Source organism: Podarcis vaucheri (assembly GCF_965113315.1).
Source record: "Podarcis vaucheri genome assembly, chromosome: 7".
Taxonomy (NCBI): domain Eukaryota; kingdom Metazoa; phylum Chordata; class Lepidosauria; order Squamata; family Lacertidae; genus Podarcis; species Podarcis vaucheri.
In genome coordinates, this window is record NC_138765.1 from 7360255 (window position 1) to 7383449 (window position 23195).

Here is a 23195-nt window from a genome sequence, read left to right on the forward strand (position 1 = left end):
CAGCTGATAAGCGGCTTAGCGGCTTAGAAAAAGGGGGGAGGGGAAAAAACCAGCAGGAACTCGCAAGACATTGTCGTCTTGCGAAGCAAGCCCATAGGAAATTCGTTTTGCAAAGCACCTCCAAAACGGAAAACTCTTTCGTCTAGCGAGTTTTCTGTCTTGCGAGGCATTCGTCTTGCGGGGCACCACTGTACTTATCATAGTTGGCCCAGAACTCCCTGCAGCTAGTAACAGTTCCAGGAGAACCAACAGAATCCACAGGGCTGGCAGCCCGTGGAGTTCCAGAGGTGATTCATAGGGACTTGTCATCCTCTTGCCTGGGCACAGTAATGGACAGATCCCCATTCTTGCTGGCCTCTGTTGTATGCCAGCCATATGACTTTCGCTGCCTCTGCTGGGCTCGTATGCACAGGTGCTATCTACCCGACAATCCCCAGAGCTCTAAAGTGGCCCGTTTCAAAACCCATCAGCAGAACTGGAAACCCGTTTGATTCCAATTTCAGGTCTCGAGGAGAAGTCCCAGCAGACTGCAGGGACCCCCCGCCACACGAAACGAAGCCACAGGCCAAGCTGGTGTGATGTACAGGGTTTATTTTTTGCAGAAGCCTGGGGAAGGGGGTTCAGTCCTCATTGGCAATGTGCTGCTGTTCGTAAGAGTCCAGGCAGAACTTGGTCCCGGCAACAAGCGAGACGGCCAGCATGGCGGTGGCGACCCAGGGTGGTTCGGTCAGATGGTTGGTGGAAGGATTGAGCCTGTAAAACGGGGAGGAGAGCAGAAGCATAGGTGAGCAGGGTGGAGCTTTGCAGAGTTGGGCCTCTTACAATGGCTCGATTGAAATGCAACTGCGAAAGGGCAGCTGGTCAAAGAATACCCAGGATGAGCCTCAACGGATTAGAGTCGGACACGACTAAACAACAAGAAATTTACATGCGAGAATAAAAACCTTTAGTACTTGGGATGGTCAGTTCCCATCAGACGCAGCCAGCACAGCTAGTCTCTGCCTTTGAGAAACAGAGTTCTGCAGCCCCTCTTGCCTGGGTGTGGCATGCTAGCTAGGACTGCACGGGATAATCTGGGTCAGGAGACAACTGGCCTTTTTAGCACACAGTTTATCGCTCTCAACTAAACAGCCTCGGCCCAGTATACCTGAAGGAGCGTCTCCACCCCCATCGTTCAGCCCAGACACTGAAGTCTAGCTCCAAGGAGCTTCTGGCGGTTCCCTCCTTGCGAGAAGCAAAGCTACAGGGAACCAGGCAGAGGGCCTTCTCGGTAGTGGCGCCCACCCTGTGGAACGTCCTCCCACCAGATATCAAGGAAATAAACAACTATTTAGAAGACATCTGAAGGCAGCCCTGTTTAGGGAAGCTTTTAATATTTGACGAATCATTGTATTTTAACATTCTGCTGGAAGCTGCCCAGAGTGGCTGGGGAAACCAAGCCAGATGGGCAGGGTATAAATAATAAATTACTTTATTACTACTACTACTATTATTATTATGTTCCCGGCATAGCTACACCACACACTAAAAAGCTGGTTTGGGTCATTCTGACTTCCCAGGGAATCATGGGAACGGTAGTCTTTGGAGGGCAATGGGAATCCAACAATTCTCAGCACCCTCCTCAAACTACAGTTCCCAAGATACTTCAGGAGCAGCCACGACAGTTAAGAGCATTTGCAGCATGCAAGTGCCTCTTTAAGAATTGGCGCCTGAGTTGGATTTCCACCCACTCTTTTCTCCCTGTCCCTTTCTCCTTGTTTTTTTTACTGTAAGCCTGTGGGGCAGGGGACTGTCTTGTTTTAATTGACTATATGGAAGCCAGTCTGGGAGCCTTTGGGGATAAAGATGTAGGGTGCTAATGCTAATAATAGTAATAATAATAGTAATAGTAACTCCCCCTGCCCCCGAAGTTTGTTTTGTGACCAGCTGCTCGAGGTTCGCACTCGAGGCTTCAGTCTGCTCACCAAGTTACGATGTTTTGGGGCAGTTTCCTCTGCTCCTGGTGTTTGCAGTAGCACTTCCTGGAACATGATTCTGCCACCTGGAAAGCCGGCCAGTGGTGGTGCGGGGGAGATCCGTTCGCCTCTCCGCCAGGGTCTGGACCAGTCGGGCCGGAAGCTGCATCCTCGTCAATGCTGGCGGGTTTCTCCAGGGGAGGAGGCGTTTCCTGGACACACAGTGATTTTATTTGCTTAAAATGTTTCCACGTCATATTTCCTATGCTCAAAACAGTTTGCTGGAAAGTCCAGTCTGGATGATGATGATGATTTACATTCGTATACCACTCTTCATCTGAAGATCACAGGGTGGTTTACAACATAAAAAATACAACATGAAAACAAAAATACAGTGGTGCCCCGCAAGACGAACGCCTCGCGAGACGAAAAACTCGCAAGACGGAAGGTTTTTTCGTTTTCAAGTTGCTTCGCAAGACGAATTTCCCTATGGGCTTGCTTCGCAAAACGAAGCTTGCCCCCGCACCCCGGACCTCTTTTGAAGCAAGGGGCGGCGGAGAGAAGATCGCTTCTCCCCGTTGCCAGCCCCGCAATCTCCGGGGACAGAAGGGAAGGCGCGTGTGCGCCTTCCCCTCTGTCCCCGGACCCCTTTTGAACCAAGGGGCGGCAACGGGGAGAAGCGATTCTCCCCGCTGCCCCTTCCCTTGCTTTTAAACAGGTCTCCTCTGTCCCCGGACGGTCTCCATAGGAACGCATTGATTGATTTTCAATGCATTCCTATGGGAAACCGTGCTTCGCAAGACGAAAAACGCGCAAGAAGAAAAAACTTGCAGAACGAATTAATTTCGTCTTGCGAGGCACCACTGTATACAAAAAGCAAGCAAATCAATAAAGCCCTGCTCCTAACAGGCACAGTTAAAAGGCCACAAGTGGGGAGCCACCACCGAAAAGGCCCTTTCTCACGTCACTCTCCAGACCCCTCATGGAGAAGGGGCTCATGATGATCTCAGGGTCCAGGTAGTTTCATATCAGGGGAGGTGGGCCTTGAGGTCCTGAACTGTTTAAGGCTTTAGAGGTCAAAAACAGCACTTTGAATTGGGACCGGGAACTAATCAGCCAGTGCAGTCGGACCAGGATCGGTGTAATATGCTCAAACCGTCTTCAGCCTGGCCGCTGAATTCTGCACCAGTTGAAATTTCCGGACCGTCTTCAGAGGCAGCCTTACGTATAACGTGTTGCAGTAATCTAACCTAGAGGTTACCAGAGCATAGATGACAGAAGGCAAACTATCCCTGTCCAGATAGGGGCACAGTTGGGCCACCAGCCGAAGCTGATGGATGGTACTCTGTGCCACTGACACCACTTGAGACTCAAGCGACAGCGAAAAATTCAGAAGTATCCCCCAAGCTACCAGGTCCTTCAGAGGAAGTGGAACCCCATCAGGAGCAGGCAACCTCCCAGCCGTCCAGTCTATGGAACTTCCCACTAAAAGAGCCTCAGCCTTATCTGGATTGAGCTTCAATTTTTGGGCTCTCATCCAGGCCATTATCAAGGCAAGACAACGGTCCAGCACATCCACTGCCAAACCTGCAGGTGTAAAGTGGAGCTGTGTGTCTTCCGCATATTGCTGACCACAAACTCCAGATAATCCAGCTCTGTGGTTTCGTGTAGATGTTAGGGATTAAAATGGGACCCTGAAGAGCCCCACATTGAAGGCTCCATAGGGCCAAAGAGCACATCCAGTATATCTGAAGGAGCGTCTCCACCTATACTTCAGAGGGGCTCTGGTGATGGCCAGCTTCATGTGGAATAAAGTGGCCCTATGGATACCCAAGTTCAAAGTCCCGCCAGGACCACATAACACCGGTTCTGAGAGATCTGCATTGGCTCCCAGTACGTTTCCGAGCATGATTCAAAGTGTTAGTGCTGACCTTTAAAGCCCTAAATGGCCTCGGTCCTGTATACCTGAAGGAGCGTCTCCACCCCCATCGTTCTGCCCGGACACTGAGGTCCAGCTCTGAGGGCCTTCTGGCAGCTCCCTCCCTGCGAGAAGCCAAGTTACAGGGAACCAGGCAGAGGGCCTTTTTGGTAGTGGCACCTGCCCTGTGGAACGCCCTCCCACCAGGTGCCAAAGAGAACAACAACTACCAGACTTTTAGAAGACATCTGAAGGCAGCCCTGTTTAGGGAAGCTTTGAATGTTGAATAGGTTATTGTATTTTAGTGTTTTGTTGGAAGCCGCCCAGAGTGGCTGGGGAAGCCCAGCCAGATGGGCGGGGTATAAATAATATATTATCATCATCATCATCATCATCATCCTCTGGAAACAACCATCCAAGTACGACAAGATCCACTGCAAAGTGATGCCACCCACCCTCAACTCAGAGACAGCCACTCCAGGAGACTATGGTCGATGGCACTTAAAGTGCAGGTCAGGAGCATTCCAGACCCTGAGATTTCACGGCCCAAATCTGAGACCTAGTGATGTCATGGGGAAAGGCCCCTGGTGATGTCAGGCAGGCCAGCCCTGGAGATGGAGGTTAATTGGGAGAGTGGAGGAGGTCAGACTCCACCACAGAGTGTCTGTGCTATATAGTGGTGCCCCGCAAGATGAATGCCTTGCAAGACAGAAAACTTGCTAGACGAAAGAGTTTCCCGTTTTGGAGGTGCTTCGCAAAACGAATCTCCTATGGGCTTGCTTCACAAGACGAAAATGTCTTGCGAGTTCCTGCGGGTTTTTCTCCCTTTCCCCCCCTTTTTCTAAGCCGCTAAGCCGCTTATCCGCTTATCTGATAAGCCGCTAAAAGCCGCTAATAGCGCTAATCTGCTAATCCGCCAATGGGCTTGCTTCGCAAGACGAAAAAACCGCTAGACGAAGAGAATCACAGAACGGATTCTTTTCATCTTGCGAGGCACCACTGTAATTTGAAGCTGGGCTGAAGCATGCAAGCTACATACATAGTCTTCTTAATAATTCTTCTTTATTATTAAGGACACTCCCACCCACCTGGGGATTCAAGCCCTCTGCCTGCCTCCTCCCCGGAGGGGGCCAGGATAACCTGGAGACTTCAGGTCAGACCTGGAGGGCTGGTAACCCTACCTGACATCACTATGAGGTCAGGTGATATCTTCAATGGGTCTCTTCTTGGTGCCCATCAGCTGGTGGGTACCAAGAACCAGCTCCTTTGAACGTGCGCTGGCAGCAGCAATGAACACATTGCTTCCAAGCCAGCTCCTCACCCCGCCAATCAGCTGACTGGCACTGTGAGGGAACCCCCCTATGAAGCCCATCTGGGTCTTCGAAGCTGCTCCCTCCCAGTGCCCAACAACGGATCAGGGCCTAGAGCCAGCCCCATTCTGCTAAGGCAGCCTTTCTCAGCCTGTGGGTCCCCAGATGTTGTTGAACTACAACTCCCATCACCCCTAGCTAGCAAGGCCAGAGCTCAGGGATGATGGGAGTTGTAGTCCAACAACATCTGGGGACCCACAAGTTGAGAACCGCTGTGCTAAGGGGTTCCCGATCTCATCCATGCCTTTATCTGCCCCACATGCAATGTCACATGATGTTCGGTGTGGGGCAGGTGGGTGTGGTTTTGGGAAAAGATGCCTCGTAGACCTAACAAGGACCCCTGCCTGGCCCTGTATACCTGAAGGAGCATCTCCACCCCCAATGTTCAGCCCAGACACTGAGGTCCACCTCCGAGGGCCTTCTGGCGGTTCCCGTACTGCGAGAAGCGAGGTTACAGGGAGCCAGGCAGAGGGCCTTCTCGGTGGTGGCGCCCGCCTTCTGGAACGCCCTCCCGTCAGATGTAAGCAAATAAACAGCTATCTGACTTTTAGAAGGCATCTGAAGGCAGTCCTGTTTAGGGAAGCTTTTAATGTTCGATGTCTCACTGTGTTTTTATTTGGAGGGTGGAGCTGCCCAGAGTGGCTGGGGCAACCCAGATATATCACACCCCTGGGCAGGTATCCTCAACCTTTTCAGACCCAGGACCCATTTCCAACCCAAACATGCCTCTGGAGACTCATTTCTTAACCTTTTACTGTATATATGCATGGTGGTTGTGCTCCCATTGCGACCCACCTTCGACCAGACCCACCAGTTGAAGACCAATGCCTCAAGATACCCAAGGCTTTGCTTGTTCCAAAACCAGGTTGGAAAGGATGTAAAGAACCATAACAGGTCATTATCAGCAAGAAGGAATGAAGAGAGTGGGTAGCAGCCGGCAATGAACCAAACAAAGAGCAGCCAAATCCACGAGACTCACCAAAGGCTCGCCAAAATAAAACGGCCTGGCGACGTTTTCGAACGGCGGGAAGAGGGCGGCACCCTCTAGCCTCAGGGAGCTCATCCCGTAGCCTCGGGGCCACTGCTTCTGCCCCTTCCCCTTGGGCGCTTTCACTTTGGGCTGCCCTGAAGTTTTGAGTTTCTCTTTGGACTTTGCGGCGGACGGGCCTTGTTTCCGGATCTTGGGCCTCGCCTGGGCTGCAGCCGGCACCTTCTGTTCGGGAATCAGTCTCACGGGGGCGCACCGGGCAGAGGCGGCTGGACTGGGGTCCTCCAGCACCTCCCCGGGAGAGCAAGGCCTCGGGCCTAGCAGGGACGCCGGGGGCTGGTCTTCCTTTTGGGGGAACGGAGGAACGGCCAGCGGAGAATGGCCGCCCCGGACAGCATTACAGGCCGGTGGCTTCGCTGGGCCCGTTTCCTTGGCAACCCCTTCCAGGCCCTGCAGCCTTCTCCGCGACCTCTGGGCAGCCTCGTCAGCCTCCCCGGGTGCTTCGTGCTCTGCCAAGAGAGCCACAACGGGCTGAGGGGAGCCTATCGCCTCGGCCCCTTTCTCGCCAGGGCTGGGTGGGTCGGCGCAGTCCTTGCCCCCGTCTTCAGCTCCCGCCGCGGCCTCATCCAGAGACACCTGGCCGTCGTCGTGAACAAACCAATCGCACTTGGGGTCGCTCCCCAGGAAGGCCACGACCTGGGACACGGCCGTTCCAAACTTGGGCAGCTTCCGGCCCTGCCCTTTGCGGCGCTGGGGGTAGGGAGTGGGCGGCCGGGGCCTTTGCCACTCCGGCCGCTTGGTGTTGCCGGTGGACAGCTCCTCAAAGAATGTGACTACTTGCTGGCTGGGGGCGTGGGGGGCAGCGGGCTCTTTGGGGGTGACCTTCTTGAAGTGCTCCAGGAACAGCTGGCTGAGCGAGGAGAAGTCCTCAGGGTTGCTCCTCTCCAGCCCTTTGAAGGACGGCAGCTTCTTGCCCGCCGCGGTGAGGTGGTGCAGGGCTTTCGGCAGCGCCGGGGCAGTGCCAGCCGGCGCCTTCTTCTGAGGGCACTGCTTGAGGACGTCAGCGTAGGAGATGCCGGAGGAAATGACGCCCGCTTTCTGCTTGACCGCCTTGATGCTGGGCGGCCACTGCCCCGGCTGGATGGTCACTTTGTACAGGAAGTTGAGGCCTTTCTCCAGCAGCTCTTGCATGGTCTCCGAGTTGACCCCTTCCGCTCCCAGAGCCTCGCCCTTTGCCCCGGCCTTCGCCTCGCTCCCTGAGCCTTGGGCCTTCTCCCCGGGGCTGCCCGGTGTCTCGGAGCAATCCGCAGGCAACTGGGAGGCAAGGGCCAGGCCCCGGGAGTCTCCGTCGCTGCCAGGGGCGCTGTCCCGCTGCCCGGGACTCTCTTTCTCCTTCTGCCCAGACCCCCACGACAGTAGAGCCTTCTTCCCTCCAGGTGGAGCCACACAGCCGGACACAGCTGAGCGGCTGGCGCTTTTCTCATTCAGAGCCCAAGGCCCTGCCGCCGCGGCCACCGCCACATCCTCGGCCCCCCTTAGAGGTTCGGCGCCGTGCGCCGGACCCGTTGGCTGCTTCTTGGCCGAGGGAGCCGACTCCAGCACCCTCTCCTTGTTTTCAAAGTGCTCCTTGGCGCTGGCTTTGATGTGCTGGGTCCAGCAGACCTCCATTTCCGCCACGTCCGGGGGCGCCTCAGCCGCCGGGCCCAGCTCCACCAGCTTCTCGGGCTGCAGCAGGAGGCCGCCCATGCCCCTGGCCTGAGGAACGTTCTCTGGCTTGCCCTTCCCCTTTGCCAGTGCTCGCTTGGCCCCCAAGTCCCTGGGGTCAGAGGGCAGCGCTGGGGGAGGCCTCAGAGACGCTTTCGGCCCCTTGGGGTCCTCCGGCGGGGCGGGCGCTGAGCTCGGCCTGCTCTGGAGGTCCGCCCTGCTCAGGCAAGCCAGCCCCCGCTTCTCCGCCCCTGGGTCCTTGTCGCATAGGCTGGCCTCTTTTATCCCGCCACTGGCTGTGTTCTGCGCCCACATGGAGGAGAGCTTCAGCTTCGATTTCTTGGAATGATTCTTCCCCATCTCCGCAGCAGCCCCCGCCGGCCTGTCCCCTGCCCCTGGCTCAGTGCTCAGCAGCTGACTGGTCGCTTTCTGCTCAGGGGCCTGGAGTCCCGGGGGGCGGCTCCCCAATTCATGCTTAGCGCCGCTCGCACCCCGGTCTGGCTTGCTCCTGTCCGGGTTGCCTTTCTCCTCCCCGTCTTTGGCAGTCTCTGATTCTTGTGTGGCTTCTGATTGGACATTGCCCATTATATACAGTCATCCTAGGAATAATAATAAAAAAGTCCAGTGTGAGGAGGAAGAGGATGAAGAGGAGGCAGTGGCTAGGGGAGGTGATGCAAGGAGCGTGATGGAGACAGAGACACATGAGCAGGTTCATGGAGGATGACCCAATTTTGCCTGAGCGCAGAACATGTGGGCAGCCCAGCACCCTGAAGAGAAGAAAGAGAGTTTGGATTTGATATCCCGCTTTATCACTACCCTAAGGAGTCTCAAAGCGGCTAACAATCTCCTTTCCCTTCCTCCCCCACAGGTAGTGAGTGGTGAGTGGGGCTGAGAGACTTCAGAGAAGTGTGACTGGCCCAAGGTCACCCAGCAGCTGCATGTGGAGGAGCGGAGACGCGAACCCGGCTCCCCAGATTACGAGTCTACCGCTCTGAACCACTACACCACATTACTATCCGCTGCCACAGGCCAGTTTGCCATTGCCAGCAACTGGTATTCAGAGGTGTAACAGCCCTGACAGTTGGAGGTAGAACGCAGCCATGTGACCAGTAGCCAATGGTAGCGTTCTCCTCTGCGCATTGGTCACTTCCTGTTTTAAAGCAGCTACGATTTCCCAAATTACCTGGGATGAGGTGAACCACTCTCTGAGGCGGATGGGGGACTCACAGCAACAGTCGGCACCCTTAACAAACTGCAGGCTATTTGTAAAAGGTAAAGGGACCCCTGACCATTAGGTCCAGTCTTGTCCGACTCTGGGGTTGTGGCGCTCATCTCGCTTTATTGGCTGAGGGAGCCGGCGTACAGCTTCCGGGTCATGTGACCAGCATGACTAAGCCACTTCTGGCGAACCAGAGCAGCGCACGGAAACGCCGTTTACCTTCCCGCCGGAGCGGTACCTATTTATCTACTAGCACTTTGATGTGCTTTCGAACTGCTAGGTGGGCAGTAGACTATTTGAGGGGCCATCTAAAGTGGCTCAGTGCCGCAGGTTCCTGTGCTTTTAACGGGATCTTGCCATGCGCTTTCTCCCTCGAGAAGCTCCACTTCCTAAGTGTCTGCGCTTCAGACGGATGCTTAAAAGCAGAGGATCGGGGCCAGTTAAAAAGGGCAGCCGTCAACCTGCCATCTCAGAAGATGAGAATGGCCTCCAGAGGGTTGGCTGAGAACTGCAGGTCTTCCTAGATCCTTTTCTTTTGGGGGACGGGCCATCGGCTCAGGGGTGCAGTATTTGCTCTGCAGGCAGAGTCATAAAATGGTAGAGTTTGAAGGGACCGCAAGGGTCAACGAGTCCGGGGGTCTTTCACCCGACGTGGGGCTCAAACCCACAACCCTGAGATCAAGAGACTCATGCTCTACTAGCTGGGGTCTCCCAGAGCTACAAGAAAGTTCCAGATTCAGATCCCAGAAGCATCTCCAGGTGGGGCTGGGGGTGCTGCTGCCTGCCAGTGTTGACAGTAATAAGCTAGGCAGACCCAATGGCCTGCCTTTGGCATAAGGCAGTTTCCTAAATTCCTCTGCAGGGGGAACAGAATAAGGCTTAATGCTTACAAAGAAGGAAGGGGGGTGTTGCTGGGGTTTGGGGGGGGGTTGGGAGCACCTAGAAGCCAAGATACCTGAGTTTTCTGCCTAGAGTGGCGGAGCCTTGGGGGAACCGTTCATATCCAAGCCACCTCCTGGTTAATTTGTGGTCTTCTCAGGTACACGCACTGAGCCATCCCGAATAAATCCTCTTCTCAGTGAGTTTGTAATAATGGCCTGCTTAAGCACTGATCCTTCCTCCACTAGATCCCATTATTAGAAGGGGGGGACACAACAGCACGAGTCTTGATTGGATCCTTTCCAACTGGATCCCATTCGCTAACCTTCAAGCTTTGGGTGCTACTTACTGGGTTACAAAAAACCTGCACCCCTTTCCATCTGTCCTCCCTAGAACTTGCCCACCCGAGTTTTTAATACGTGGCTGTCCCGTTTGGATCACTTCTTAATGGATTAAAAAAATATAAATGCCTCTCCTCCTTGGATTTACGCTCAGTGGATCTTAATGAGTTTTTTTGTTTTTGTTTTTTTAAAGAATCCCCTCTTCTGATCTCTTTCCTTACTGGAACTGGCTCCCTTTTTACTTGGAACCCTCCTCCGTGGGTTTTGCTCAGACGAATGATCCCTCCAGAAACCCTTCTGACTGTATCCAACTCACAGGCTTAAAAGGGCGCATTTTGCTTTACTCCCCACCTCTCTGCGAGACGTCTACTCAGTGAGTAAAATCAACAAACAGAAACACAACCCGCCCTTCGCCCTGCCCCCAGCTGTGCTCCACGTGCTGGTCTCCACCCAAACCCGTTCCCAAGTTTGCCCCACCCACTCAGGGCTGGCCCCTCCCCCTCAGGCCCCTCCTCCAAATTGCGGCCCCTCCCACTCACCGCCTGGCTTTGTGGCTGCTCCCGGACGGAGCTGGGGAAATGGAACGAGTGGGCGGAGCCGCAACGGATATAACGGACGCTCCGCCCCTTTTTTCCCCTGCGGGGGGAGGGGTTGTCAAGAATGCTGCCTCGAAGCCCCGCCCACCGATCCTGTGCGTAATTGCGCGCGGGTGTGGCAAACCCGGCTTTGCAAAATTGGTGTATTTTTTTTAACATAAATGTTTATTGAGTTTCATACAAATATAACACATACTATAAAACAACTGAAACAAAAATAAAAAAGATAAAACGAATAAAGCGAATAAAAACAAAAGATATAACAGCAAACACAAACAATACAAATTGATTGATTAATTAATTAAACTTGCAACCTCATAAACATATCGCTTGACTTCCTCTAGTCCCTCCCATCTGAATTTCCTTGTAACTGAATGTAGCAGTTTTCCAATACAGAATCATTATTCAAAAACAATATTCCAATTATAGTCAGATTTCTTAACTTTTCTTAACATTCTAAATCTAAATTTATTTAATTAACTCCTAATTTAATCCTAGGCCTATTTGGTCCTTTCAGGTAACTTCTAATTTTTAATGTTACCATATTTATTCAAATAGTCTTTAAATTTCTTCCAATCTTCTTCATGCTCCTCTTCTTTCTGGTCATGGATTCTTCCAGTGGGGTCAGCTAGCTCCATAGAGTCCATCATCTTCATCTGCCATTCTTCCACAGCTGGTAATTCTTGTGTTTTCCACTTCTTGGCTATTAAAATTCAAGCAGCGGTTGCGGCATACAAAAATACCCTTACTCTTCCTTGGACAATTCAAGACCTGTTATTCCAAGGAGGATGCAAAATGGGTCTTGTTGCTGCATGGGATTGTTGCTCTCTTGAGTCACAAGGTTAAACCCCAACACCCCCCCCCCAAGAAAAGCATGGATTGGGCCCGATTTAAACAAATGGTCAATTAAAATCACCTTGTTGTGCGACCAAACAAATAGCTTAAGTGAATTGGGGAAGTTGGCTAAATTGCAATGCATTTTCCAGGCGACCCAAAGCCGGCTGAGACAGGGAACCCATGGCACCCCAAAGACTCCAGCTCCCATCAGCCCCAGCCCAGCATCAGTATTGAGTGAGCAGTCACGAAATTAAAAGACGCCTGCTTCTTGGGAGAAAAGCAATGACAAACCTAGACAGCATCTTAAAAAGCAGAGACATCATCTTGCCAACAAAGGCCCGTATAGTTAAACCTATGGTCTCCCCAGTAGTGATGTATGGAAGTGAAAGCTGGACCATAAAGAAGGCTGATCGCCGAAGAATTGATGCTTTTGAATTCTGGTGCTGGAGGAGACTCTTGAGAGTCCCATGGACTGCAAGAAGATCAAACCAATCCATTCTGCAGGAAATCAGCCCTGAGTGCTCACTGGAAGGACAGATCCTGAAGCTGAGGCTCCAAGACTTTGGCCGCCTCATGAGAAGAGAAGACTCCCTGGAAAAGACCCTGATGTTGGGAAAGATGGAGGGCACAAGGAGAAGGGAATGCCACAATACGAGATGGTTGGACAGTGTTCTCAAAGCTACCAGCATGAGTTTGACCAAACTGCGGGAGGCAGTGGAGGACAGGAGTGACTGGCGTGCTCTGGTCCAGGGGGTCACAAAGAGTCAGACACGACTAAATGACTAAACAACAACAACAAGTTCACAGCTGCTGGAGTGCAGTGCTTTCTTGGGATCAGCTAATAAGGGGAAGGAGTCGATTATATTTGCAATCGTGGCTAAAGAGTAAAGTACCATTTTTGTCCTGGAAAAAATTCCAAAGCCCCTTGAATAGGACCGCTCAAGAGTCACCAAAATAAAAGCAGGCAGGTTTTTTAGTCTTGCTCTTCATCGAGCAAGATGTTCAGCCAAGGAAACAGCTGGCTTGGTATTGAAGCCGTAACATCTGCATAGAATCACAGAATTGTAGAGTTGGTCATCTAGTCCAATGCAGGAATCTCAGCTAAAGTTGGCGGCCATATCACCACCTCCTGAAGGAATGAGTTCCATAGCTGAACCATGTGCTGCACTGAAGAAGCCAAGCAGTGCCAGTAGGAGTTGGAGTTCAAACGTCGCAGAAGATAGGATAGGAGCTGTAGTGGATTGCTCAGTGAGGATCCTGAAATAGGCAACTTCCATGCTAGGGATCACTGGGGAAGGAACTGAACATAAATCTGCCGATAATATAATGTCATTCTTCAGAGAAGGGCAGCCAAAATGGTCAAGGGGTGGAGCTGCTCCCCATGAGTAAAATTTGCAGGGTATGGGACCCATCAAATAACAGGTGAGGGATGCGGGTGGCGCTGTGGGTTAAACCACTGAGCCTAGGACTTGCTGATCGGAAGGTCGGCGGTTTGAATCCCCGCGATGGGGTGAGCTCCTGTTGCTCGGTCCCTGCTCCTGCCCACCTAGCAGTTCGAAAGCACGTCAAAGTGCAAGTAGATAAATAGGTACCGCTCCGGCGGGAAGGTAAACGGCGTTTCCGTGCGTTGCTCTGGTTCGCCAGAAGCGGCTTAGTCATGCTGGCCACATGACCCAGAAGCTGTACGCCGGCTCCCTCGGCCAATAAAGCGAGATGAGCGCCGCAACCCCAGAGTCAGTCACAACTGGACCTAATGGTCAGGGGTCCCTTTACCTTTAAATAATAGGTGAGGATGCATGATTGAAGTGCATACAATTCTACAGGAGCTTAAGCTGGCCAGACCAAAGGAGCATAACTTGTATGTTTAGACCAGGACATGTTCTGATGAGATGCTCATTTTAACATTTCCCACAAGTGTGCAATGTGGCTGGGGAAAGCCACGAGCCATTTTTCAAATGAGATACGTATTTCTGACCTACCACATGCTGCCTTATTTCTCCTATCACACTGCAGGGTTGGTTTTCGTTCATTAGCCGTGCTCGAATTAACCCTACGTATGATTGCACTGTGAATCGCCATTTTAGGAACAATCGCCTGCGTTGTTACCATCAGGGAGCGGACATCAAAAGTGGAAATGTGAAAGTCGGGGGGGGGTGTCCCGTTGTGCAGCTTTGGAGCCAGAGAGGTGGATCTCAGGTCTGGACCACTGGTCTGACTCTGTGTAAGGCAACTTATCTGTGCCCCACCTGCCTTTGGATTTTGCAGGTAACACTCGCTGGACATGAACACACCTGAATCATAGAATCATAGAGTTGGAAGAGACCACAAGGGCCATCGAGTCCAACCCCCTGCCAAGCAGGAAACACCATCAGAGCACTCCTGACATATGGTTGTCAAGCCTCTGCTTAAAGACCTCCAAAAAAGGAGACTCCACCACACTCCTTGGCAGCAAATTCCACTGTCGAACAGCTCTTACTGTCAGGAAGTTCTTCCTAATGTTTAGGTGGAATCTTCTTTCTTGTAGTTTGGATCCATTGCTCCGTGTCCGCTTCTCTGGAGCAGCAGAAAACAACCTTTCTCCCTCCTCTATGTGACATCCTTCTATATATTGGAACATGGCTATCATATCACCCCTTAACCTCCTCTTCTCCAGGCTAAACATGCCCAGCTCCCTTAGCCGTTCCTCATAAGGCATCGTTTCCAGGCCTTTGACCATTTTGGTTGCCCTCCTCTAGACACGTTCCAGTTTGTCAGTGTCCTTCTTGAACTGTGGTGCCCAGAACTGGACACAGTACTCCAGGTGAGGTCTGACCAGAGCAGAATACAGTGGCACTATTACTTCCCTTGATCTAGATGCTATACTCCTATTGATGAGGCCCAGAATTGCATTGGCTTTTTTAGCTGCCGCGTCACACTGTTGGCTCATGTCAAGTTTGTGGTCAACCAAGACTCCTAGATCCTTTTCACATGTATTGCTCTCAAGTACACCTGCTCCCAGCTCTGCAGCCCATCCCCTCCTGAGGCTGCCCACCTTATTTTGTGCCTTTGAACCGAATGCCCCAACCACTTGGAAGGGAGAGGCAGAACAGGTAGGGGACTGCAAGGAGATGAAGGAGCAGCAGCAGCAGCATGGAATTTCAGGATCTGAGAGCAGCAGGGACTCTTGAGAAGTGGGCCCTGGCAGATGTCCAGTGATAGCAGCCGTTGTGCTGTCCTTGAGCTTTGTGGCAAAGATCAGGGCCTCTGACCACCATCTGGAGAGCTGAGTAGAAGCCCCCCACCCATGAATACTGAAGCAGGGTCGCCCACCACCCACAGTTTGAAAGGCACTCAGAAGTCACTCCCTATGGATTAGTTAATGGGTCTTTAAACACCTGTTAGGGACGCGGGTGGCGCTGTGGGTTAAACCACAGAGCCTAGGACTTGCTGATCAGAAGGTCGGCGGTTCGATTCCCCGTGACGGGGTGAGCTCCCGTTGCTCGGTCCCTGCTCCTGCCAACCTAGCAGTTCGAAAGCACATCAAAGTGCAAGTAGATAAATAGGTACCACTCCGGCGGGAAGGTAAACAGCATTTCCATGCGCTGCTCTGGTTTTCCAGAAGCGGCTTAGTCATGCTGGCCACACGACCAGGAAGCTGTATGCTGTTCGGCCAGTAAAGTGAGATGAGCGCCGCAACCCCAGAGTCAGCCACAACTGGACCTAATGGTCAGGGGTTCCTTTACCTGTTTGTACAAAAAAAAACAGGTAGACACTGGTAACGCTGCAAGTTGTGAATATCCGATGGAGCCAAGTGTTGGAAGATTCGGGGCAGCAGGGGTGCCAACTAATAAAATATTGGGGGGGGGAGGTACCCCCTGCCCCACATAATCTATCACACCATTTGAATGGCAATGCCTATCAATTTTCGGGCCCTCCTGGCTCAAATATTTTATGGGAGGGGGAGTCTTGGCCCCTAGGAGTTGGCTCCTATGCTGGGCAGATAAAAGAGAGGACTTCTCCATGCAGACAGAGTTAAACTATGGAACTCCCTGCCACAGGAAGCAGCGATGGCCAGATTCATGGAGAAGAAATTAAAGACTATTTGAATAAATATCCTAATATTAAAGATATGTAACCACTTGAAAGAACCAATCAGGCTTAGGACTAAATTAGACTTAAAAGTATAAATAAGAGAATGTGCTATAAGAAAGGTAAAGAAATTGGAATATGACTGTAATATTGTTTTATGAAATAATGATATTGGAAACTGCTACATTCAAATTAAGAGGAAATTCAGATGGAGGAGATTAGAGGAAGTCAACTAAAATGTTTATGAAAATGGATTTTAATTAATTGGCTGAGTTTCTTTTTTTCTGTTTAGGTATGTTAAGTTTGTTATTCTTTTTTCTTATTTTTCACTTTTTTATTGTGTTGCTGTTGTTGTGTTGTTGTTGCATATTCTCTTTTTTGTTATGTCTATTGAAATTTAATAAATATTATGGTAAAAAAAAAAAGATTCGTGTAGGAGAGGGCTATTTATGGCTACTGGCAAAGGTGGCTGAATCCCAGGTGCTGGAAACCACAGGAGGAGAGAGGGATCTTGGGTTCGAATCCTGCTTACGGGGTTCCTGCTGGCATCTGGCTGGCCACTGTGAGAACACGGTCCTGGACTAGATGGGCCATTGGCCTCTTCCAGCAGGGCTTTTCTTTCTTTCTTTCTTTCTTTCTTTCTTTCTTTCTTTCTTTCTTTCTTTCACAGCATAGCCAACTCCCACACTATGTTGGCTGAGGCTGATGGAAGTTGTAGCCTCAAACGTCTGGAGGGCGAATGCTTTTACACACACACACACACACACACCTCTTTCATACAGATCTAGAAATCTACACACAGCATTGCGTGTCTAAAGCTGTAGCCAGCCTTCTGTCCTGTGTCTAAAGCTGTAGCCAGCCCAGAAGCAGATGGGCTGTGCTTGCTGGTCAGCAAGCACGGATAGACCATCATCTTGCCAACAAAGGTCCATATAGTTCAAGCTATGGTTTTCCCAGGAGTGATATATGGAAGTGAGAGCTGGACCATAGAGAAGGCTGATCGCCAAAGAATTGATGCTTTTGAATTCTGGTGCTGGAGGAGACTCTTGAGAGTCCCATGGACTGCAAGAAGATCAAACCTCTCCATTCTGAAGGAAATCAGCCCTGAGTGCTCACTGGAAGGACAGATCCTGAAGCTGAGGCTCCAGTACTTTGGCCACCTCATGAGAAGAGAAGACTCCCTGGAAAAGACCCTGATGTTGGGAAAGATGGAGGGCACAAGGAGAAGGGGATGACAGAGGATGAGATGGTTGGACAGTGTTCTCGAAGCTACCAGCATGAGTTTGACCAAACTGTGGGAGGCAGTGGAAGACAGGAGTGCCTGGCGTGCTCTGGTCCAGGGGGTCATGAAGAGTCGGACACGACAAACAACTAAACAACAACAAAAAGGCAAACTAAGGCCCAGGGACCGGATCTGTCTCAATCACCTTCTAAATCCGGCCTGCGGACAGTCCAGGAATCAGCATGTTTTTATATGAGTAGAATGTGTCCTTTTATTGAAAATGCATCTCTGGGTTATTTGTGGGACATAGGAATTCGTTCATTATTATTTTTCAAAATATAGTCCGGCCCCGCACAAGGTCTGCTGAAAAAAGTTTGCTGACCCCTGAGCTTGAGTCGTTTAGTCGTGTCCGACTCTTCGTGACCCCCTGGACCAGAGCACGCCAGGCCCTCCTGTCTTCCACTGCCTCCCACAGTTTGCTCAAACCCCTGAGATAGACGAATATATCAGAAACGAACAACAACAAAGTTTTCTCTTTGCACTTAGGTGTGCTTTGACATCCAGCCAGCCACAAACCCTTCTCTTGCACATCTCCCAGAGAGGGCAAAGTGAAGCCCTTCCTTACCCCCTCCAGGGACAGATGATTGGGCGAATAACATTTCTTTCACATTTTCCTTTCTCTCCCCCCCCCCCCGCCTTTTGATCTCTTCTCAGAATATTCCAGGGCATTAGGACCAGGTGGAAACCGCTGTCTACTTCTTCCTTTCTCATCTTTGGATTCTGTCCCCCCCCTTCCCGCCCCCACCCCCAGCTCCTGGCCTTCACCATCGGTGTAAGAGACACACAGTCCTTGCACCCAGGCTTTGGTTAGTATCAGCCTTGGACCAGGCAATTCTTAACAGCTGCAGGGAGGGAGGAGGCGAGATGGATTGGGGAGGAGGGGGGGGACAGTAGGCAGAGGTGGGTAGGGGGGGAAATGGAGGGGGGGCCGAAATTGTTAGAAACGATGCTAATTCGTCCTAGCTGGGTGGAAGATGGCTGCTAATTTGTCATCCTCTTTACGATGATAAATTGCAACCTATGCATATATATGCATATATCTGGGCATGCATATGAAATTATAATTGATGGGGGAGGGCGTGGGGGGGAGGAGGAGGAAAGAGAGTCAGTCCCATCAACGTGAATATGCGAAGCTAACGTGCTGTAACGGCCATCGATTCACAGTGAGTCATTCTTCTGCTATATATATATATATTTATATATCTTTTCCCTCCCTCTTTAAATATTTCGCTTTTTTCAAATATACGATTATATGAATATGTGTATTTAGAAATCACAAGGGGGGGGGCGCATGTCGTGGGTTGCTTTAACCTTTGCTAAGCAATGGACGAGGTGGATGGAAAAGATAAGAAAACATCACCCCCATTCATAAAAAAATCTGTATATTCTTAAAACCTTTTTGCTAGGGTAGCGGAGGGTGGGTTGATTTTATTAATCTTTTTTATCTCTGCTTTTTTATTTAAAAAAACAACAACGGGTGCTTGGTAGCTTTAGCTGTGTTTTCCTTCTTTTTTAAAAAAGGATATTCCTCCATCCATATACGTGGTGGGTTTTGGGTTTGTTTTTTTTCAATGAATCCTTCGTTTTCTTCAGACGACGAAGGTGGGTCTCTCTTTTTTTATGAATGGGATTCAATCCCACCGGAAAAAAAGAGGGTGGGGGGTCTATTTGTTTGTGAATCGAAGCCATTTGCATCTGGATTCATTCATAAAAAGGCAGGGTGCGGATCTAGAAGATTCATGGCGGTGGGCTTCTCTTGCCTGTCAGTTTTGGGTGCGTGGGGAGGGGGGCTGCAAGGGAGGGGGGCTTTTTAGCCGGCTGTGTCATAGTGGAAGGATCTGGGATTGCTTCTGGGTGTTGTTGGGGGGGTTTTTTGCGTTTTTTTACAGCCCTGGAGGTGTTGTTCTAGGAGTGGCGGTGGGGGGTGGGAAATGAAAATTTCCTTGTCTCTCTTTTATTTTTCCTCCTTACAGTTTGATACAAAAAAAAATCTCTATGTCTGTTATACATGTATTAATTTCCCTCTGTTCACCTGTTGTTTATTCAAGAAACAGGGACAAAGAACCGAGTCTAGGTCATGTGACCCTCCATTCACAAAAATTCAGCCCAGGGTTTCCATTGAGATGGGCTGAAGGAATAGGCGGCTGGGCCATAGAGACGCGTACCTTTCCCTAAGCCCTCCCGTTCCTAGCGCTGTCAGATAGGGGTAGGGGGCTGAGAAACAGGAGACGTGGTCGGGTGGCTGGGTCTGCAGCTCTCCAGAAAAAAATTGTTGACAGCCTAGAACATACATCTGGCTTGGGAGGGGTGGGGAGGGCACAATTTTATTTTATTTTTTATTATTCCTTCAATATATGCACCAACAACAGACTGCAGTTCTGCAATAAGGTTTGAAACTGGAAGTATGTATTTGAAATGTGAACTGTATAACCTTCCGTGCCTGGTGGAGGGAGGGGGGTGGAAATCTCTGTATATTTGTCGTAAAAGGGAATTAGCCGTTTGCATACATTTTCCTTCAAATATGTGAATGGGGGGGGATTTGATTCATACAGAGGGGGCTGCAGGGTGTGCGTGTTAATTCGTGGCTGCAGGGGAGGGGGAGAATAGATCAGGATTTATTTTCTACCCCCCACTAGAATAAATTTTTTGCTTACGCCAAGGCCAGAGAGGGATGTGTTCGCATCAAATTTATTTCATGGCATGCTGTGTGTGTTTGTGTGTTGGGGTGAGAGGAGAGCATATAATTTTTTCTCTCAACCCCCCCCCCCCCCCAATAATAACGGTGTCGTTTTTTCTCTGAATTTGTCCTTATTCCAATTGGACGTGTTCAGGATTTGTTTTTTTTAAAAAAACCCCACAAAACTTTGTATGGAATATATTCACATTTCCCCCCCCCACCTTTCTTTTGGAAAACAAAAAAAAGGGGGGCTATTAGAACATTGTGGGAAAGAAGGGGGAATGTGTTGCGCTGGAAAATGGGGAATTTGCACTGGTTTTGTGCATTTTTCGTGAAAGGGGGATTGTGTATGCTTCAGGTTTTTTCAAAAAAAAGTCAGTTAAGAAAAACGCACAAATAAATAGACAATTCCTCTGTTTTTCTTCATTTCTTTCCCTTGCCACATAAAAAAACCGAGGAATACATCTCTCTACTTTGCCTCAACATCTTTGATCTTGTAATACTTAATGTCGTTTTCCATGGCAACGCATTGTGATGTCACCTGTATGTTGAAAACACTGTGTGTGTGTGTGTGTGTGTGTGAGAGAGAGAGAGAGAGAGAGAGAGAGGTATATATATTATATTATATGCAGTGAGGGTCTGATATCCCTGTCTTTGACTTTCGTTGCAATGACACCCCCAAAAAAAACATTTTTGGGATAAAAAATAAATCTCTTCCCTTATCCTGGACAGCTCTGCTACAGATTCTTAGTGATAGAAGTGGGGGAATTGGGGTGGGGGGGATTTTCCTATATGGCACAGTGTTGATCCTGGGTTATTTATTCCCTTCACCTTTCTTATCTTTCTGCCCCCCTTCAACCTACAATGCAAACCCCTCTTTTGTGCCATTAAAGGCGGAAACACGATATGGAGTGTGGAAGGGAAGAATCGAGGTGTTGCTTTCTCACCCGTCTATTTTCCTGTGCCCAAATTTCCATCATTTTTGTCCCCCGCAATAAAAAGTTGGTAGGTTTTGCAAAGGATGAGAAGGGGCTTTCTCTTGCAGTGAAGCATTTTGCAAAAAAAGAAAGGAAGGTTTTGTGTTTCTTTCTCCCTGCAAGAAATGTTTAGAGCTATCAGGGTACCAGGATGGAAGGTTTCACGAGTCGGTTTTGAACGCAGGTTTGGAACACGGCTTAATGGTCGGAGTCAGGTCAGGAACTGGAGGCGAATTCAGTCTTGACTCCTGGTGTCGTTGTCTAGTTTTGGGAAGAGCTTGTGTTGGCGCCAGGATTCTTGGAGGAAATCTACACAACTGACTTTAAACCGGATTCCGAGTCGGATCTTTTGCCGCAAGGGACATTCTGCCATTCCATGGGATTGGGCCTAGGGGTGTCTTAGAATTCCTGGCCCCTTTGCCGACTGATCATTCCCAGATTCCCAAGATTCTTAGCAGGGGAGCCATGATGGTTAAAATGGTACTGAACTGGCCCTGTGTTTGCAATGTAGACATGACCTTAGCTTTTGCAATGCTGACTCATTGCGTAACCTTGGCTGTTCCTCCCTTCGCATTGCCTTGGACTGTGCATCATTTGGTCGATCCATTGGTTGGAGGGGGGGGGAACGATTACAATTATTTGGTTCATTTTTTTAAAAAATGTTCCTGGTTTAATTGGGCCTCCTAATAGTTTTTTTAAAAAAACAAAAACAAAAAACTGAATACATGCAGCTCGATGCAACATGGATGGCATAGGAAAAACATGGAGGGAACATAAAGCCCGTTTTCTCTGACTCACGCAAGAGGGATTGCCTGTTCTAAGATGGCGTCTGCACAGACATGGAAAGAACATGACTTACCTAAAAGCAGCACATGCCTTTAAGAAAACCCAAACCTGATCTGTTTTATTTGCATGCAGGTTCTCCATTCATTGATTGCACGGGTTTAATCCATTAATCAGCAAAGGTTTGCTTCTGTCAAGCAGCAACCCTGCCTTTTCCCCACCTGTGAAATGGGTACGATGGTAAAGCGATTGCAGCCCCGGTGACGCAGGATAAAATGAGTTCTAATTTGCAGGGCACGTAAACCCTCCTTTTAAAAGCCTCTCCTCCGGTGGGGAGAAAGGTGCTTTGAAACCCGGCGTTGACTTTTCTAAAATGCTGCCCTCCTTCCTCCCACCCCCCTTTTTCCTTTTTAACAAGAAGTGCAGTTCGAGATTTGCATCCGTGAACTTCCTTGCGGGCCTAGTTCTTTAACGGCCGAAGCCCACAGGGGACTCGTCTCGTATGTGGTCAAGAAAACACCCCGTAAGCCAACGAATGTTGTAGGGGAGCCATGGAATAAGCTAGAGATTGCTGCATGGACAGAGAGCTTCCCAATATGGCTTGTCTTTTAATTTCCATCGTCTCTGACAATGGACCGTGTTGCCTGGGGCCGAGGGCAACTGAAATCCAACTACTTCGTTGAATCATAGACTTGTTGTTGTTGTTGTTTAGTCGTTTAGTCATGTCCGACTCTTCGTGACCCCCTGGACCAGAGCACGCCAGGCACTCCTGTCTTCCACTGCCTCCCGCAGTTTGGACAAACTCATGCTGGTAACTTCGAGAACACTGTCCAACCATCTTGCCTCTGTCGTCCCCTTCTCCTTCTGCCCTCCATCTTTCCCAACATCAGGGTCTTTTCCAGGGAGTCTTCTCTTCTCATGAGGTGGCCAAAGTCTTGGAGCCTCAGCTTCAGGATCTGTCCTTCCAGTGAGCACTCAGGGCTGGTTTCCTTCAGAATGGAGAGGTTTGATCTTCCTGCAGTCCATAGGACTCTCAAGATTCTCCTCCAGCACCAGAATTCAAAAGCATCCATTCTTTGGCGATCAGCAATAGGCTTGTAGGGTAGTCCAGTCTCCTACAATGCGGTCCCAATGTGGAGCTCGAACCCATGTTCCTAAGGTTCAGAGTCTCCTGCTACTTGCCACAGTCGCTGTGTCCTCCTTCCAACGTCAACGGCAGTATGCCTCTGAATCCCAGTTCCTGGGAATCATCTAATTATGGGGTTGGAAGGGACCCCACGAGTCATCTAGACCATCCCTCTGCAATGTAGGAATCTCAGCTAAGGCATCCATGACAGGTGGCCACCCAACCTCTGCTTAGAAACCTCCAAGGAAGGAGAATCCACAACTTCTTGTGGGAGTCTGTTCCACCGTCTTCACAGCTCTTACTGTCAGAAAATTCTTCCTGGTGTTTAGTCGGAATTTCCTTTCTTGCAAGTCGAAGGCGTTGTTTTGGTTCCTACCATAGCTGTCAACCTTCCCTTTTTTGCGGGAAATTCCCTCATTCCAGCGCTGCTTCCCACTGCTCTCCCGGATTGTTAGATATCCCGTAGACTGTTCCC

At 50.2% G+C, this 23195-nt stretch overlaps 2 protein-coding genes across 6 annotated transcripts in view; one reads left to right on the forward strand and one right to left on the reverse strand.

Moving 5' to 3' along the window:
- Positions 1–571: 571 nt before the first annotated feature.
- On the reverse strand, positions 572–11025 carry GGN (gametogenetin). Of its 2 annotated transcripts, none has more exons than XM_082231015.1 (4): positions 10914–11025; positions 6223–8534; positions 1965–2167; positions 572–753 (listed from the first exon to the last, which is right to left on the reverse strand). In XM_082231015.1, exons 2-4 carry the CDS (start codon positions 8518–8520, stop codon positions 621–623), a joined length of 2634 nt encoding a protein of 877 aa, XP_082087141.1. In that variant the 5' UTR covers positions 8521–8534; positions 10914–11025; the 3' UTR covers positions 572–620. The 2 variants fall into 2 exon arrangements, with proteins under 2 accessions (XP_082087141.1, XP_082087140.1); XM_082231014.1 differs by lacking the exon at positions 10914–11025 and adding an exon at positions 10110–10841.
- Positions 11026–17906: 6881 nt separating this feature from the next.
- Positions 17907–23195, forward strand: part of SPRED3 (sprouty related EVH1 domain containing 3) — a 44335-nt gene continuing 39046 nt past the window's right edge. Inside the window, exon 1 of one of the 4 annotated variants that reach the window (XM_082231248.1) lies at positions 17907–17963. The gene's annotated coding sequence lies outside the window, so the exon portion shown is untranslated. The other 3 variants (XM_082231249.1, XM_082231250.1, XM_082231251.1) reach the window with 3 other exon arrangements.

Bases quoted from the DNA above. Each gene is read 5' to 3' on its own strand.
- GGN (XM_082231015.1), bottom strand. From the start codon at position 8,520: ATGGGCAATGTCCAATCAGAAGCCACACAAGAATCAGAGACTGCCAAA. The intron at 2,168-6,222 runs GTGAGTCTCGTG...CTGTGTGTCCAG, and splicing joins TTTATTTTGGCGAGCCTTTG to GAAACGCCTCCTCCCCTGGA. The intron at 754-1,964 runs GTGAGCAGACTG...CCCGTTTTACAG, and splicing joins CCCCAAAACATCGTAACTTG to GCTCAATCCTTCCACCAACC.